The sequence below is a fragment of the Carettochelys insculpta genome, chromosome 3, assembly GCF_033958435.1.
Source record: "Carettochelys insculpta isolate YL-2023 chromosome 3, ASM3395843v1, whole genome shotgun sequence".
In the NCBI taxonomy this organism is placed as follows: Eukaryota; Metazoa; Chordata; order Testudines; family Carettochelyidae; genus Carettochelys; species Carettochelys insculpta.
The window spans coordinates 164,037,969-164,051,824 of record NC_134139.1 but is presented as its reverse complement, the minus strand read 5'-3'; the positions used below and the strand labels follow the sequence as shown (position 1 = coordinate 164,051,824).

The following is a 13,856-nucleotide window of genomic DNA, read 5'->3' as shown; positions in this document are numbered from 1 at the left end:
TCGTTTAACATGAGGGACTCTTGCACTGCAGCCACCACACAGTTTGACAGATAGAAGGCTTAGGTCCAATTTGTTAGGATCCATGACAATTGGGAGTCTTGTGTCTGCTGCAGCCTTCATCCATTTTCACAGCTGTTGTAGCATTACCTTTGTCGTCCACCACCTGTTCTGTTGTTGAGGACTTGTAGGATTTTTCTTCATCTGGACCCTCCCCCTTGATCTTGCCATCATGGGTGATCCTTCTGGGAGTATGAGACTCCCTACAGCATCATTCTTGGGTTCACTGGAACACACAAGCCCACTCACCATGACAAGGTGATTATCAGGAGAGTGAACACAAGGAGTTAGGGAAGTTGACAAGAGAAATTCCATTGACCTACCACTGTAGGGACAGTCCCCAAATTCAAATTAAGATACAACAACTCCAGCTGCACAATTAAGGTAACTGTAGCTGTATATAACTTATCTCCCAGCATAGACCCCGGCCTTAGCTGATGTTCTTCCCTTGTATAGACTGATGTGGGCTTTCAAAGGGTCAGCTAACGTGTTAACACCTTCAAATCATGATCAATACAGGAAATGCAATTATACAAACGTTACAAACATGCCAAATCTTTTCTTAGTACCCAAATAACACCACTGTTCTACTTTTTGTATTTAATCAAATTGTGCTCTAAGAAAAAAGCATGAACAAGCAGTCATGTGGTAATTAACCTAATCACTCATAAGTGCTGCGTCTCTCATGTGGCACACAGGCAAGTAGAGATTAAAATACTCACCATTCAAGCACTATTCAAAATAGAGCCACTATTCAAATGCAGCCAATCATACTGTACTTGACTGTGGGCCAATACTATGAAATGCTGCATGAAGGGTAAGAGTTCTTTAAGAAAATAAAGCCTGTTTTTAGAATTTTACTGTCTGGAATGATAATATAAAGCAGCTTAAAAAGGGACACAAAAGCTATACTTGAACCCACATTTAAAATTTGTAAAAATGAGCTTTTTCAAGACCAATAAAAGTGTTTCTACAAATTTAAGATGCCAAGGAAATGATTTAAAACTGCATTCTTCTGCAGTATATGAAACAATGCACTGCAGTATGTAGAACTTGAGAATTAAAAGTCAGTTCATTTATCACTCTCCACACTGCAAAAAATCCAAAAGAAAAGATGAACACGTTCAATTTTAAAATGCTCATTTATAGCAGCATTAGTAACATTATGTTAAAAAAGATGTATTTTAGGTGAGAGTATCTATTTGCATCTTCATATGGCTGAAGTTTTAAAGATACAGATAACTAGCAACACAGGAAATGCTATGCCAGATCAGACAACAATCTATGCATTTAGATGTACAGCATTTGTCACTCAATACTAGCGGAAGGTTAAAGACATTTTGCAGGGGCTCAATGTGGAATAACCTACTCCTATGATTAAGTCTGTTCCTACACCCCACAGATATGGGCTTGTTACCAGATGCATTAGGCTTTCTACATTTTTAAAAATATTCCAATTGTAATTCTATTCCTATCATTCCTGAGAGCGTTACAGACTCATTTCAATTCCGTTAAGTTCTTGACCTCAAAGATATGGAACAATGGGCTGCACCTCTGCAACCTTTTTAAAAAAACATCCACAACCTGCTTTCACATAAGCTATCCTCTAGGAAAGATGACCTCGATCAGGGGTGTTATTGTTTTTATGTATGTGTATTCACATTTAGATACCAACTGAAGTTTTTATATTCTACACACATTTGTACATATGTTGAAAGTTGTTTTTTCTTCTAAATTAACGTAACTGACATTTCCATTGGTTTGGATTACGTTAGGCAGGTGGTGGAGGACCTAACTGCAGTGATGAAGGGGGGAGGGCACGTGACATAAAAAGTCAGCTCATCCTGATATAGAAAGAACAATGCAGAGAAAAAGAAAGGGTTAAGATGATAGTCAATGTAGGGAAAAATATACCATGGAGAGACAGGTAAGAAATCAGGTACACAACAAAATCAAGAGAAAGAGAGAGAAAGCGCACAATACTTTTTGTGCAGATTAAAAAGAGTTGACTGACAACATTACAATTAAGTACAATGCACAAAGAGTACATAACTGTTTTATTATTCATTTAAATTATAAAGAGTGCAGTGGCACACATTTTCACTGTGGCCAATATATTTAGCTGTAAGACAAGTTTTCAAGCCACCCAAATTCATACATCATTTCCTTAGAAGGATCTGTGAAAACTGAATCCACTCAGGTTCTGTGCCTCAAAACTGATGATAGTGGGACAACTTGTATCCAATAGAAGAGATGTGCCTAATTTCACAAAATAAGCAAGGTCAGAATAGAAACTTCAATCTAGAGTGCCATGTCAGTCACATTCTTGCACCTGAAATCCAGCAGCTTTCATTTTGACAAAAACCGTTACCCTATCCACAACTTACACAAACAGGACCATCTTCTTCCTGTTCTTGTGCTGTTCCTTAGTCCCTTTACGCATCTTAGTCACTCTTTTGTTCACTTAATCCACTCTAGTTCTAGCAAGGCACAAGGTCTGGAAAACATCTTCTGTCTTGCAGAAAAGTGAACTGCAGAGACGAACTTAATATATGCGGTATATTAAGTTTCACAGTGCATGCATGCACAGGACAAAGCAACGGAACTGAGCCTAGTGGCCAAGAGCCCAGCCATTTCACTACAGTAGCTCCTGAATTTATGCAAGGGGCCTATTCCTGTGCACCTTCTCGTAAGCTGAATTTTGCATACATCAGGGCCGGGTTTTCCCCTGGCAAAATGCACATTCTGCAGCCAGGGAAGCCACAGAAGCACCTGGAGTGCCTTTTGGAAGGTAAGCTCTGAGGCTGGGGAGACAGGGAGGTTAAGCCTGGCAGTGGGTTGGGGCCATGGAAGGGGGGCAAGTGGTGGAGTTGAGCTGGAGCCCTGTTCAGGTGATGAGCCAGGCTGCCGAGCTCGCTCGCTCGCTCTGTGCGTGTGTGTGCGCGTTTTAGTGTTAAACTAGGACTATGAGTGGTGGGGGGTGGAACCAGAGCCACGTGCAGGGAGCTTGAACCAGAGCTGCATGGCGGGGGCGGGGCGCATGCTGAACTGAGGTGGGGGACGGAACTGGAGCCACGTGTGGCAGGGTTTGAACCAGGAGGCAGATGGAACTGCAGCCATGTGCAAGGGAGTCTGACCCAGGGCATGGGGGATTGAGCCAAAGCTGTGTGTGAGGGGTGGTGAGCTAGAGTCGGGTAAAGGGATGAGTGGGGCTGGAGGGAGCAGGATTTTGGGTTGCACTAAACACACATTAGTGGGAGCTAAATGCAACTCAAAATCACGCATTTCAAGGATTTACTGTATTTGGAATCCATCCTAGGCTGCAAAGTTAAACTTCACATATTTACTTTGAGTTAAAATGTAAAGATGGACTAGAGCAGAATGGAGACAGGTAAAGCATTACAGCATATAGATACGGTTTCAGGAGAACCTAGACTACAGACTACCTTCCCTTTCTTTCTATTCCTATCATCTGCCAACCCACACGCCAATGAACCATTCATTTAACAGTTAAGGAGAAATGTTAAAAGGAATACTGCCTTCTTTTCACAAGAGCTCGAAGGGTACAAAACAAAGTGACTTTCAATAACAATTTTTATTTCTTATTATTCTTGCTGTTGTGGGGGCCTCAGTTGTTGAAGCAATGGATTTTCTTTTATGGGATGTGATGGATCAAAAAAAGAGAAAAGCAGTCTGACAAAGGCACGACCATGTATTACCTTAGCATCTTCAACACAAGATGGTAGATTAGTAGTTCAAGAAATGACAGAACCAATGCTTTGATCTTCCAAATTTGCAACTGAAAAGTGCGCAAGAACACTGAAATTACACTGGGAGGAATATAGCAGTACGGCTACGTCTACACTAAGACACAGAAGTTGATCACTGATATGCTATTTTAGCAATGCTGAAACATGCCAGTACAGACAAGCACCAGTGCTGAATGGTGTTGTGCTCCTTTTATGAAGGTGGTTTACCTACACTGCTGTGAGAGCTCTCAACCATCACTAGTGCCATGAACACACTGCCCTCTTCGAGTGTTTTAAACTTACATCTTTAGACAAAGCCCCAGCAGTGTGTGAATGCTATTGTATGTCCAGATTCTCCTTGTAAAAATAGGCAAAAGGTAAGTATTTGCAGTTCCAATGAACTCAGGATAGCTTACTTCAGGGCACGCTTTGTTAAAGGATTATAATGATAGTGCTCTAGGACGGACAAGATGCTGAGGAGCTCTACAACCCCAGGGCACTGGTTTTCTCTGCATGCACAAGCAAATAAAGTAACTACTTTGCAAAAAGGAATGTCGGAGATGAAAGGGAGAGGCACCTTTCAAATATTTCTGCCTGTGAACAAGAACATAGGATGTGCAGGTAAGGACCTCACTATTTATTTACCTCAATGTTCTCGGCAGGCAAGTTTATCTTTAATAATATTTGCAAAAAACCAAGAAATACAGCTGCACAATAGCTTTATCTCAGAAATGTATTTTATATCAATTTCTGGAGCCTTGTCTAAGTGGTAATCTTCATTAATTCCTAATCTGTAAGGGTTTATTGACAAGTCAAAATTTTCTTCAAGCTATAATGTGGTATACAAGGTCCAAGTCCACAGAAGCAGGGGTACAGGGCATAAAACAAAGTTAATTCTTCTGAGTTAAACACAAATGACACCACCTTCCAAAATCCTTCTGATTTTATCATAGAAATCCAAATCCTATTCCTTCTTCAACTAGTCTCTAATACAAATGCACAGATGAAGAAAAACATGAAAGCAATATAAATTACTGGCCTATGGGGGCACAACAATAGTTAGTGAAATTTGTTATTTGAACTCAATGTCTAACAGATTCCAATACTACGCTGAGCTCTTAAGATGTACTGAAATAGCAGCTTATGCTACGTCAAAACAGACATTCCTGCTAGTCTAATAGGAAAAACAGTAGGTGTCAATGTAATATATTATGTAGCAATGGTAAGCAAATTAAATAATGAATCATCTTTTTCAACTGACTTGAGACAACCCCAAGTTGCAGGTATTAACATGCTCTCTGAATGGCACAGCATAACACATTACATACATTTCTATTACTGTCTCTGTGGCAACAGGACAGCGGAAAAGTTTGTTGGTTAGTACACTTTGTCTACACTGCCAACTGAGCAACTTTTTTTTTCTTTGTCACTCACAGATGCTTAAATACCCTTCTCTCTCCCTCAACCTTCCCTCACCCTCAAAAAAGGCAAAAGTTCTACTGACTGGCTGCATGGACCACAATCACAGGAGGGTGAAGTATTTTGTTCACAAAAAGTGGAAAAAATAGGTGTACACTACTCTAATTTTAGCAAGACAGATATGTTGCTAAGAGCTACAGAGCATATATCTGGGTCAGCAACCTTTCCAAGGCAGTGATGAAATTTGACCTTTTGACCTCTATGTACAGTCCATGTGCCCCTGATATTTTTTTAAGTCTCTAACAATCCTACTTACAACAGCTTCATTAATAAAGATGCAAAGCTTTACCGTTTAGGTGGTGGGTTGGTAGCATTAGCTAGTCTTTTGTTAATCCACAGGAGGAAAGTCTTTGAACAAGTTCCCAGCTCCACAGGGGAGGAGAAGTTGGGCTGAGCTCCTGCCACTCATGCCAATGAAAATCAGCTCATGCACCACTCTTGGTACACATGCCAGGCGTTGCTGACCTCTGGCACAGAGAAAGCATAATTCTGCTTCCCCAAGGTTTACATACTTCTCACACCTGCAGTTTAACTTTTTTGCATGAAGTGGGCGGTGCTCTTAGATCTTAAGATTTTGACTCCTGATAACATAAGCAGCCAAGCAAAGAGCTAACCATTCCTTCCACAGAATATAATGCCAAGTAAAATGCTACCCTTAGATAACTCCAGTCATTTTTTTTCTGCATGGGACAGGAAACTACAAGAAGGAAAAGCAAATTTAAGACTAAGAGAGAAAAAGATAAAAAGAATAAAGAGATGTAATAGAAAACTTTACAATAATTTAACTTTCATAACCTGAGACTACTCATAAGAGTTCATGAAATAGCCTGTCTGCAAGAGCACTCTCTTTCCATACCAAATCTCATAGCTTCTGTCTGGTCATCAGGGATCAAACAAAGAAGGGCTACAGCCAAGAGTGAAGAAAGGTTACCTACATTTCCTCACCAGAGGACAATCTCTTTCCTCTGCCACCTTCATGGAGCTCAAGAGCTCACTCCCATACTTGCAGAGCTTCCCAAACCAGGAAAATCAAAAGCCTTCCTGTACTGTTTACATTAAACATGGTGGCCCAGAAGGGTATTTGCATCACAGCCCCCTTTTTGGGTATTGAGTCCTTAGCAACCCACAGTGCCAACAAGGATGCCCTAATCTACAGAGAACTTATAAACTGCTAAAGACTAAGTTGTTCCATAATGGAAACCCTTCCAGGTTTGAGATACTTGTGGTCATTGTGCTTTGGAAGGGAAGTACTTACAACCCTATTCCTAATGGCAGATTGGATCTCCCTGGTCTGATAGCTATCTGCCAATAGAGCCTGGGGTGCAAACAGAGATTTCCTTGTTTATCTTGCTTCCTTCTAAGATTTCAGTTTCTTGAGATTTCCTTACATGAGGTATATACTATTTGAGAATTAAAGATACTGATACCATGGCCAAGCTGTAACCTAACTCCTTCTTATACTTCGACAGAAAGGCAATGACCTAGACCCCACTGTGGGACAGGGAAGCTTTGAGTTAAATAATAAGTGTTAAGTTAGTCTGTGCTTGAGGCAGACTTTTCCTAGAAATTTTTCCCTGGAAATTTTGGCTGGACCAAAACCATGGCATGAATTTCTCCAGGGAGGAAAAGCCATCACAAACCTCTCCAGCTTTCACACCAAGTACAAGCATCTCTTCTTGGATTGTATACATAAACAGAGATTTCTTTTACAAAATAATTCACCACCACCTTAGCAAAACTCTCCATGGCACATGAGAGATGAGAGAATGAACTTCACCTTGTCTAACCAAAGACCTCAGATACTGTGACCCTAATAGTGACACAAGCAGCAAAGTATAAATCAGCAACAACAGAACAGTGTCTAACAGCATCTTCTGGGCAAATTGGGGTAAGTTGGCCATGAACCCTACAGTCGGGAAAATGGCTCTGTTTCTCCTTCCTACTAGAGCATTAACGAGTTTAAAAGAAAACTTGGAGAGTAAAGGGACACCAGCAATTTCAAGCTCAGCCCTAATCCTGCACCTCTCCCTGAAAAGAGCCTCCCAGACAGCCACCCCCAACTCTCACTTCCAATTTCTGACTCCTGACAATTAAGTCAGAGGCTGACGATGACTCACCCTGCCCCGTAACTTCGCTTTTAAGACTCGTTGTAAGAGCCTGTCCTGAGCGGGAAGGGCTTGGGCTTAGGACGGACCCTTTCACAAACACAACCGAGGACAGAGGCTGCGAGGCAGGCGCGCCCCACCTGGGAGAGGCGCTCGGAAAGCGGTTAGCCGCCTCCGGAGGAGCGCACGCCGCCGGGGGAGGCTGTCACAACACCGAGGGAAAGTTACCGCTCGCCCCGCCTCCCGCCGGCAACCCTGGGGCTCGCGCGCCTAAACAACAGCCGCCGCCGCCGCCGCCCGCCCCGGGAGCGAAGCGGGCAGGAAGTAGTGGGGCCACCCCGAGGCCCGGACACCGCCGGCTCCCGGCCCGCCCTGCCTCGGTGCTCCAGGGGGCCGCTCACCTCGTCCCCCCACTTGAGCACGTCCTTCTGGCGCTCGGCCACGGCGCGGTAGATGTGCAGGAACTGGAGGATGCCGTGCCGGCGCACGTGCTCCGCGTGCCGCTGCGTCTCCCCCCAGCTCAGCGGGGAGCCCTGCGACAGCAGCCCCATGCCCGGCCTCTCGCAGCGCCAGGTGCGCGACGACGGCGGCGGCGGCGGCAACAGCAGCAGACGCACTGCGCGCCTGCAGCGGCGACGGCCTGGGTCCCGGCGTAGCACGTGACGGGGGCGGGCACCGGCACGTCAGGCCGTGACTCAGCACTTTCCGCCGGGCCAGCCCCGCCCCGCCCCGCCCCAGGCTGGAGGCGGCGCGTGGGACTAGGGTCCAGCCCCGCAGGTGGGCGAGCTTTGCCGCCCGTTGCCCGCCGCGGACCCTGCAGCGCGGCTTTCCGCAGCCCCCTCCTCGCGGTACAGCGGAGACCCTAACTCCCCGGGGCTCGGCCGCGCTTCCCGGGCTCTGGGCAGGCACGGCGCCCACTAGCCTTCCGGGCTAGGACTAGTGAGCCTCCCGTGAGCGCCATCGCGCCCCGGGCTAGCAGGTGCGAGCGTGTCACGTGCGAGGCGCCTGACCGCAGGGATTCTCGCAGCAGGGCTCCGCCGGGGGAGTGGCGTGACTCCCCTGTTCCGTTTAGTGTTCGTGGGTGAACAGGAGGGTGGCAATCTGTGGGGTTCGTGTCCCACTGGTTCCCCGTACAGTTAATTTGTGCGCGCTGGGAAAACAGACCGCTCACGGCGCTCGGAGGTGAAAAGCGGGTTGGGCCATGGGAGTATAAATCCTTCCCACCCGACCCTTCCCCTAGAGTTTAATGGGGGATGGATTTTTCTCAGCGCAAGTGAGTTAATGTGCACATTGATAGTTGGTTAGTAACAGTCAAAGCTTCAGGACAGGTGAATCGTTCAGCTGGATTAATGAAGCAGTGTTTTAACACATGCTGCAGAGGCCTCCCACAGAGGCCTCAAAGAGGTACTTGTGGTCTCCAGCTGAGTGTCTCACCCCAGGATAGTGAGCTGCCCCTGTGAAAAATGACTGCACGAAGAAGCCCCGTGGCACCTTATAGACTAACACATTTTGGAGCATGAGCTTTTGTGGTCAAAGACCTGCTTTTCATCTGATGAAGCAGGTCTTTGCCCCTGAAAGCTTATGCTCCAAATAATCTGTTAGTCTACAAGGTGCCACAGGACTGCTTGTTTTTGAAGATAGACTAACTCAGCTACCTCTCTGATACTGAGTGAAGAAGATTTCCAGGCAGCTTTCATGTGATCTGCCTCACCCAAGAGGGTATGTTGTTCCATTAAACATCATATATAGCTGCAGTATATGTTTAATCCCTACCCTTGCCAGACAGCAGAATGGTGCGTAGGCATACTGCTACAATCTACTTCTGTTAATGTTTTTTTTGATTACGTAAGGGAAAATGTAATCTGAGTATAGCTCAGAATTTAAAAAGAACTCAAACTATTTACAGAGAAATAAGAATTTACATTTGTGCATGTAGGCATCCCATCTTTGCATATTGTTTGTTTTTTACAGTAATTCTTAATAATATTTGGAACAGTGTCCAGAGTAGTACAGCTGGTGTAGAAGACTGCATCATAGGTACTGTTTATAATATGTGCCTGCTTTTATAGTGACACACTGTGTACCATTTCTTAGTGGAGTACATTACCTTAGCATAGCTAGTCCCTATCAGGCCTAGCTGGAGGTTATAATGGTAACCTCAGCTAGTTTCATGAAGCTAGAACTACCCTCATCTGGATCTCCAAAGGAACTTGCAGTGCCTGCCTTTTAGGCATATAGAAAAAAAACCGCAGGAATGCTACTACAATCCATAAAGCCTGAGTTAGGTATGTGGATTCCTTAATTACAATGAATGGGGGCAAAGACACTAAAAATACAATCCAACAAAGCAGGCAGTACTAAGTTAAGAGCTACCTCAATTAGCCATTGAAGATGCTGAGTTGAGTGTATTCTAAGCCTCACCCTTCTCGCACAAGCACTTAAAGCTGGGCTGCATGCAGCCGCAGTAACTGCTTGTGGTCCCCAGTGAGGAACCCCTTTCCTGGAGTCAGGCAGTTTGGGTACCTAAGGGTATGTCTACATTATGAGATAAAGTCAAATTTATCAAAGTTGAATTTGTAACACTGGATTTTATAAAGCTAAAGTTGTGTCTGCACCTGTCCATAAATTTGTCTAATTGCCGAAGTTTAACTATTGCAGCAATGCGTTGTGGGAACCTATCCCACAGTCCCCTGAGCTCCATTGCATTCTGTGTTTTTTCAGTGTTAGATTATGGGAAAAAATTACCTACAAGTGGTTATGGGAGTGTGCTGTCATCTTCCCATGCTACATTGCCCTTGAAACAGCCAGCCATTTTTCAGAAGTCTCTTTCCCCAATGAGATATTGTTTGAGTCATTTACATCACAGACCTTTTAACCAGCCATGTGGAATCAACTTATTGAGTGCTGGGGTATAGATTGTGAGTTTATGAAATCAGCTATAGAGCCTTAAATTCAGCTTAATCTCCTAGTGTAAACCAGGCCTAAGTCCCTTCTGGTTGGAATGAGTTAGGCACCTGTCACACTCCATATCAAACGGGGAGGAAGAGGTGGTAGTGCTTGCCTCCCTCGGCACTGGATAGCCACAAGAGGTACCCACCTGAACCTTTCAAGCATTCGCCTGGGAATAGGGACAAATCCACTATCCATTATGATCAATTTCCCTGTCATCAGATTTTAAAAATAAGTTTAATGATTTCGGCTATTTAAATCTGAAATTTCATCATGGTGTAATTGTAGGGGCCTGACCCAAAATTAGGGTTATGGGGGTTCACAAGGTTATGGGGGCAGGGTTTTGATACTGACACCCTTTCTTTTGGCAGGGGGAAGAGTTGGTGTGGTGGCAGGCCTAGGTGATGCATGGCCCAGATGTTGTGAGTGGAAGGTCTGGGCGCAGCCTCTTCCAGGTGCTGAGAACATAAGAACAGCCATACTGGGTCAGACCAAAGGTCCATCTAGCCCAGTATCCTGTCTGCCAACAGTGGCCAATGCCAGGTGCCCTAAAGCGAGTGAACCAAACAGGTAACGATCTCTCTCCTGCCATCCATCTCCAGCTTCTGCCAACAGAGACTAGGGACAGCATTCCCTGCTACAGCAGATACTGCTCTGCTACAGCCCTGAGTGTCAGCTGCCTGTGAGAACCTGTCTGGGAAGGTGACTTCTGCTTGCTGCCTGGGTGTGGGTGTTTCCTCCTCCCCAGATAGGTTTGTCTTGGGAAGCTGCCTAGCAGGGCTGCAGAGCAGTGACCCAGAGGGGCCTGTGTGAAAAGGAGCTCCCCGCTGTCTTCCACCTTGGCTTTTTTGCCCAACAGGGCGAGAAGCCTATTTCTCGGAGGTGAGGGAGACCCCTGTTCAAATCTTTTATCCCTTTGAGGTGAGAGGAATTGATTCATGGGTTTCTTGTGTAATATACTATGGTGGTACTGCAAGCCACAGGACTAAATGTTTAAATGAGACCCTCCCCTCCCCTGATTTTGAATGGGATACAGACTAGTGGGCAGTCTCTGAGCACATAAGTTAGGCAGATGAGCTTTCTAGTTTGTGGATCACTGCAGGACTAGGGAGTAGGTACATGGCCAAGGACCTTAATTGGGACAATGGTGCTTGTGCTCTAAGGCAGAAACTTGGGGGCCTATAGAACTCTTACTGAAAAATTTAGATGTCTGAGAGCTTAAGTGGCAGCTGAAAAAGTTTTCTGAATCACTGGCATCTACAACAATGGGTTAGGCACCTGAATGCCTTTCTAGATCTGTATCGGAGGGGTAGCCGTGTTAGTTTGGATCTGTAACAACAATGAAGGGTCCTGTGGCACCCGCAAGACCCTTCGTTGCTGTTTCTAGATCTGGACTTCTTTGCCTTGAATATTTTGATAGTTACTTAACCAAGTATTCAGTAACACAGTTTAGCATACAATAGAGCACTGCAGATAAAATACTAATGCCCAAAGACTCCAGCAGTACTTTCCTAGTGCATGTAGGCTGTTCTCTTATAAATCCCTGCATTTTCTAAACATTCGTGAAAAAACAGCATGTTAAATATTGTGTAATCTTCTAAGCAAACTAATACTTTAGGAGTAAGGCATAAAGTACTCTTCCTTATTCCTTTTTGTTATCTGCATATATCTCTTTCTCTGGTAATGTCTCTTATATGATAGCCTTCTCAGAAGGAAAAAAAAATGCTCTTTTCCACACACAGTGATCAGCTCTCTGTTACTCTTCTTTCACTTATCAAAGCTTTTAACAGCTTTCAAATTCCTTACTTCTATGTTGGAGTCATTGGATTCTATTGTCAAACATATTAAGTGTAATTTTCCACTTTTTTCAATCAACTGAAAACTTCTCTGGGTACGTTAGGATGTGCTTGTGTTCACACTGAGACCCAGCAGTTTTGGTAGAAATGTCTCTGTAGGAGAATAGTAATGGAGAGGTAGCCGTGTTAGTCTGTATTCTAACAAAACAAAACAGCAGTGCTTTGTTCTGTAGGAGATTTCCCTATGCAACTTTACAGGTTCCATCCCAAATACTAATGTATGTACTGTTTTTTACTCAATATATTACTTTTTAGTAATCTGTCGTCTGATATTTTAGTACTTTCCAAGAGACTTTTAGTGACACCTTTGTTATATGTGTTTTAGTCTGGTTTCTTAACTTTCCTGCTGTTATTTTGTTTTAGCTTTCAGAGGTGCATGTGTGCCAGATTTTCAAGTGCTTTCAACTTTGCTAATTTCCTCTACACTTTTTCTTCAGTGAGATCAAATAATTTTCAGTAGATGTCTTTATTTATTTCAAACATTTTATGTGCAGATGGAATATTTACTGAGGAAGGTGCTAGTGCTGTTGAGATGTCTAGAAAAAGTTACTGTGACAGGCCAAAGTACAATGTCAAGTACAAGGCGGAAAGATTTGTATCTTTATTTTTCCCCTCTTGTTCTTGTAACACATTTTTTGTGGCAGATTTCTGTTAGGATTATGTTGTATATACAGGAGTTGCTACTTCTCATGGTTCTGTGATCATTTTGGTAAACTGAGACTTCCGTTTTCCTTGTCAATTCTGCAGAAGTTTAAAACCAGACCGAAATGGAGGAACCTGGAATTGTTAAATTTCGGGTACCCATGCAAATTATTAAAGCAGAAGAAGGTGTCTTGAATATATAGTCTATGAGGGGTAGCCGTGTGAGTCAGTAGCTTCAGAAAAAGCAAGCAGTCCTGTAGGGTCTTAAATACTAACAAGTTTATTCCTTAGTGTAAGGAATGTGCCATCAGGAGCTCAATATTGCTGAAGCAGTTGGGGAATGTGTCCTGCAGAGATCATATGCATGAAAGTACAAAGGTGTGCATGTGTAATGCCTTTTAGAAAAAGCCTGCTGGGAGCAGGCACAGCAAGGAGGTTTTGTCTATTGTAAACAACATGTTGTAAAGTAACAATTTATGCTTTCACCCAGCGTAAGATTCGTGGAAATGCTTGAAGTTTTGTGGGAGTACAGGGCAGTCATCATTACTGTGTAAGATACGGATTACAGAGGGTCCCCCGGAAGCATTGGGGAGCGAAAAAAAGGGGGAGGCATAGTGGTTGAACCAGCTGGCTGGAAGCCTTTTGGCTACACAACTGTAAGACTGGTTTGACTAGTCGTCCCCCCACTGTTTACAGGTAGACCTAAAGATGGGTCTGTAGTAATTCTGTGAGAATGCACCTCGATGGATACTGAGATGCTGTGGCTAGGTGCAGAGCTGAATGCCACTATGAGCTGAAAGCACTGAGAGCTGGAATCACAGGGTTTTGCATACAGCAAAACCCACAAGGCAACAGCGGACGGATGGTGCAACTGGCAGGAGGAGCAGCGGATGGACGGCGTGACAGGCAGACAGCTGGTAGGAGGAGGAGCAGGCGGATGGATGACATGACCGGCGACCAGCCAGTAGGAGGAGCAGCTGGCAGACTGCAGGTGCGACTGGCGGACGGCTGGTAAGAGC

General features: G+C 44.4%; 1 protein-coding gene across 1 annotated transcript in view; it reads right to left on the bottom strand.

The window, feature by feature from the left end:
* Positions 1–8,027, bottom strand: part of GCLC (glutamate-cysteine ligase catalytic subunit) — a 60,284-nt gene extending 52,257 nt beyond the window's left edge. Inside the window, exon 1 of the mRNA XM_074991166.1 lies at positions 7,792–8,027. Within this exon, the coding sequence (XP_074847267.1) occupies positions 7,792–7,941 (150 nt within the window). The 5' untranslated portion in view covers positions 7,942–8,027. The remainder of the gene's footprint in view (positions 1–7,791) is intronic.
* Between the last annotated feature and the right edge of the window lie 5,829 nt (positions 8,028–13,856).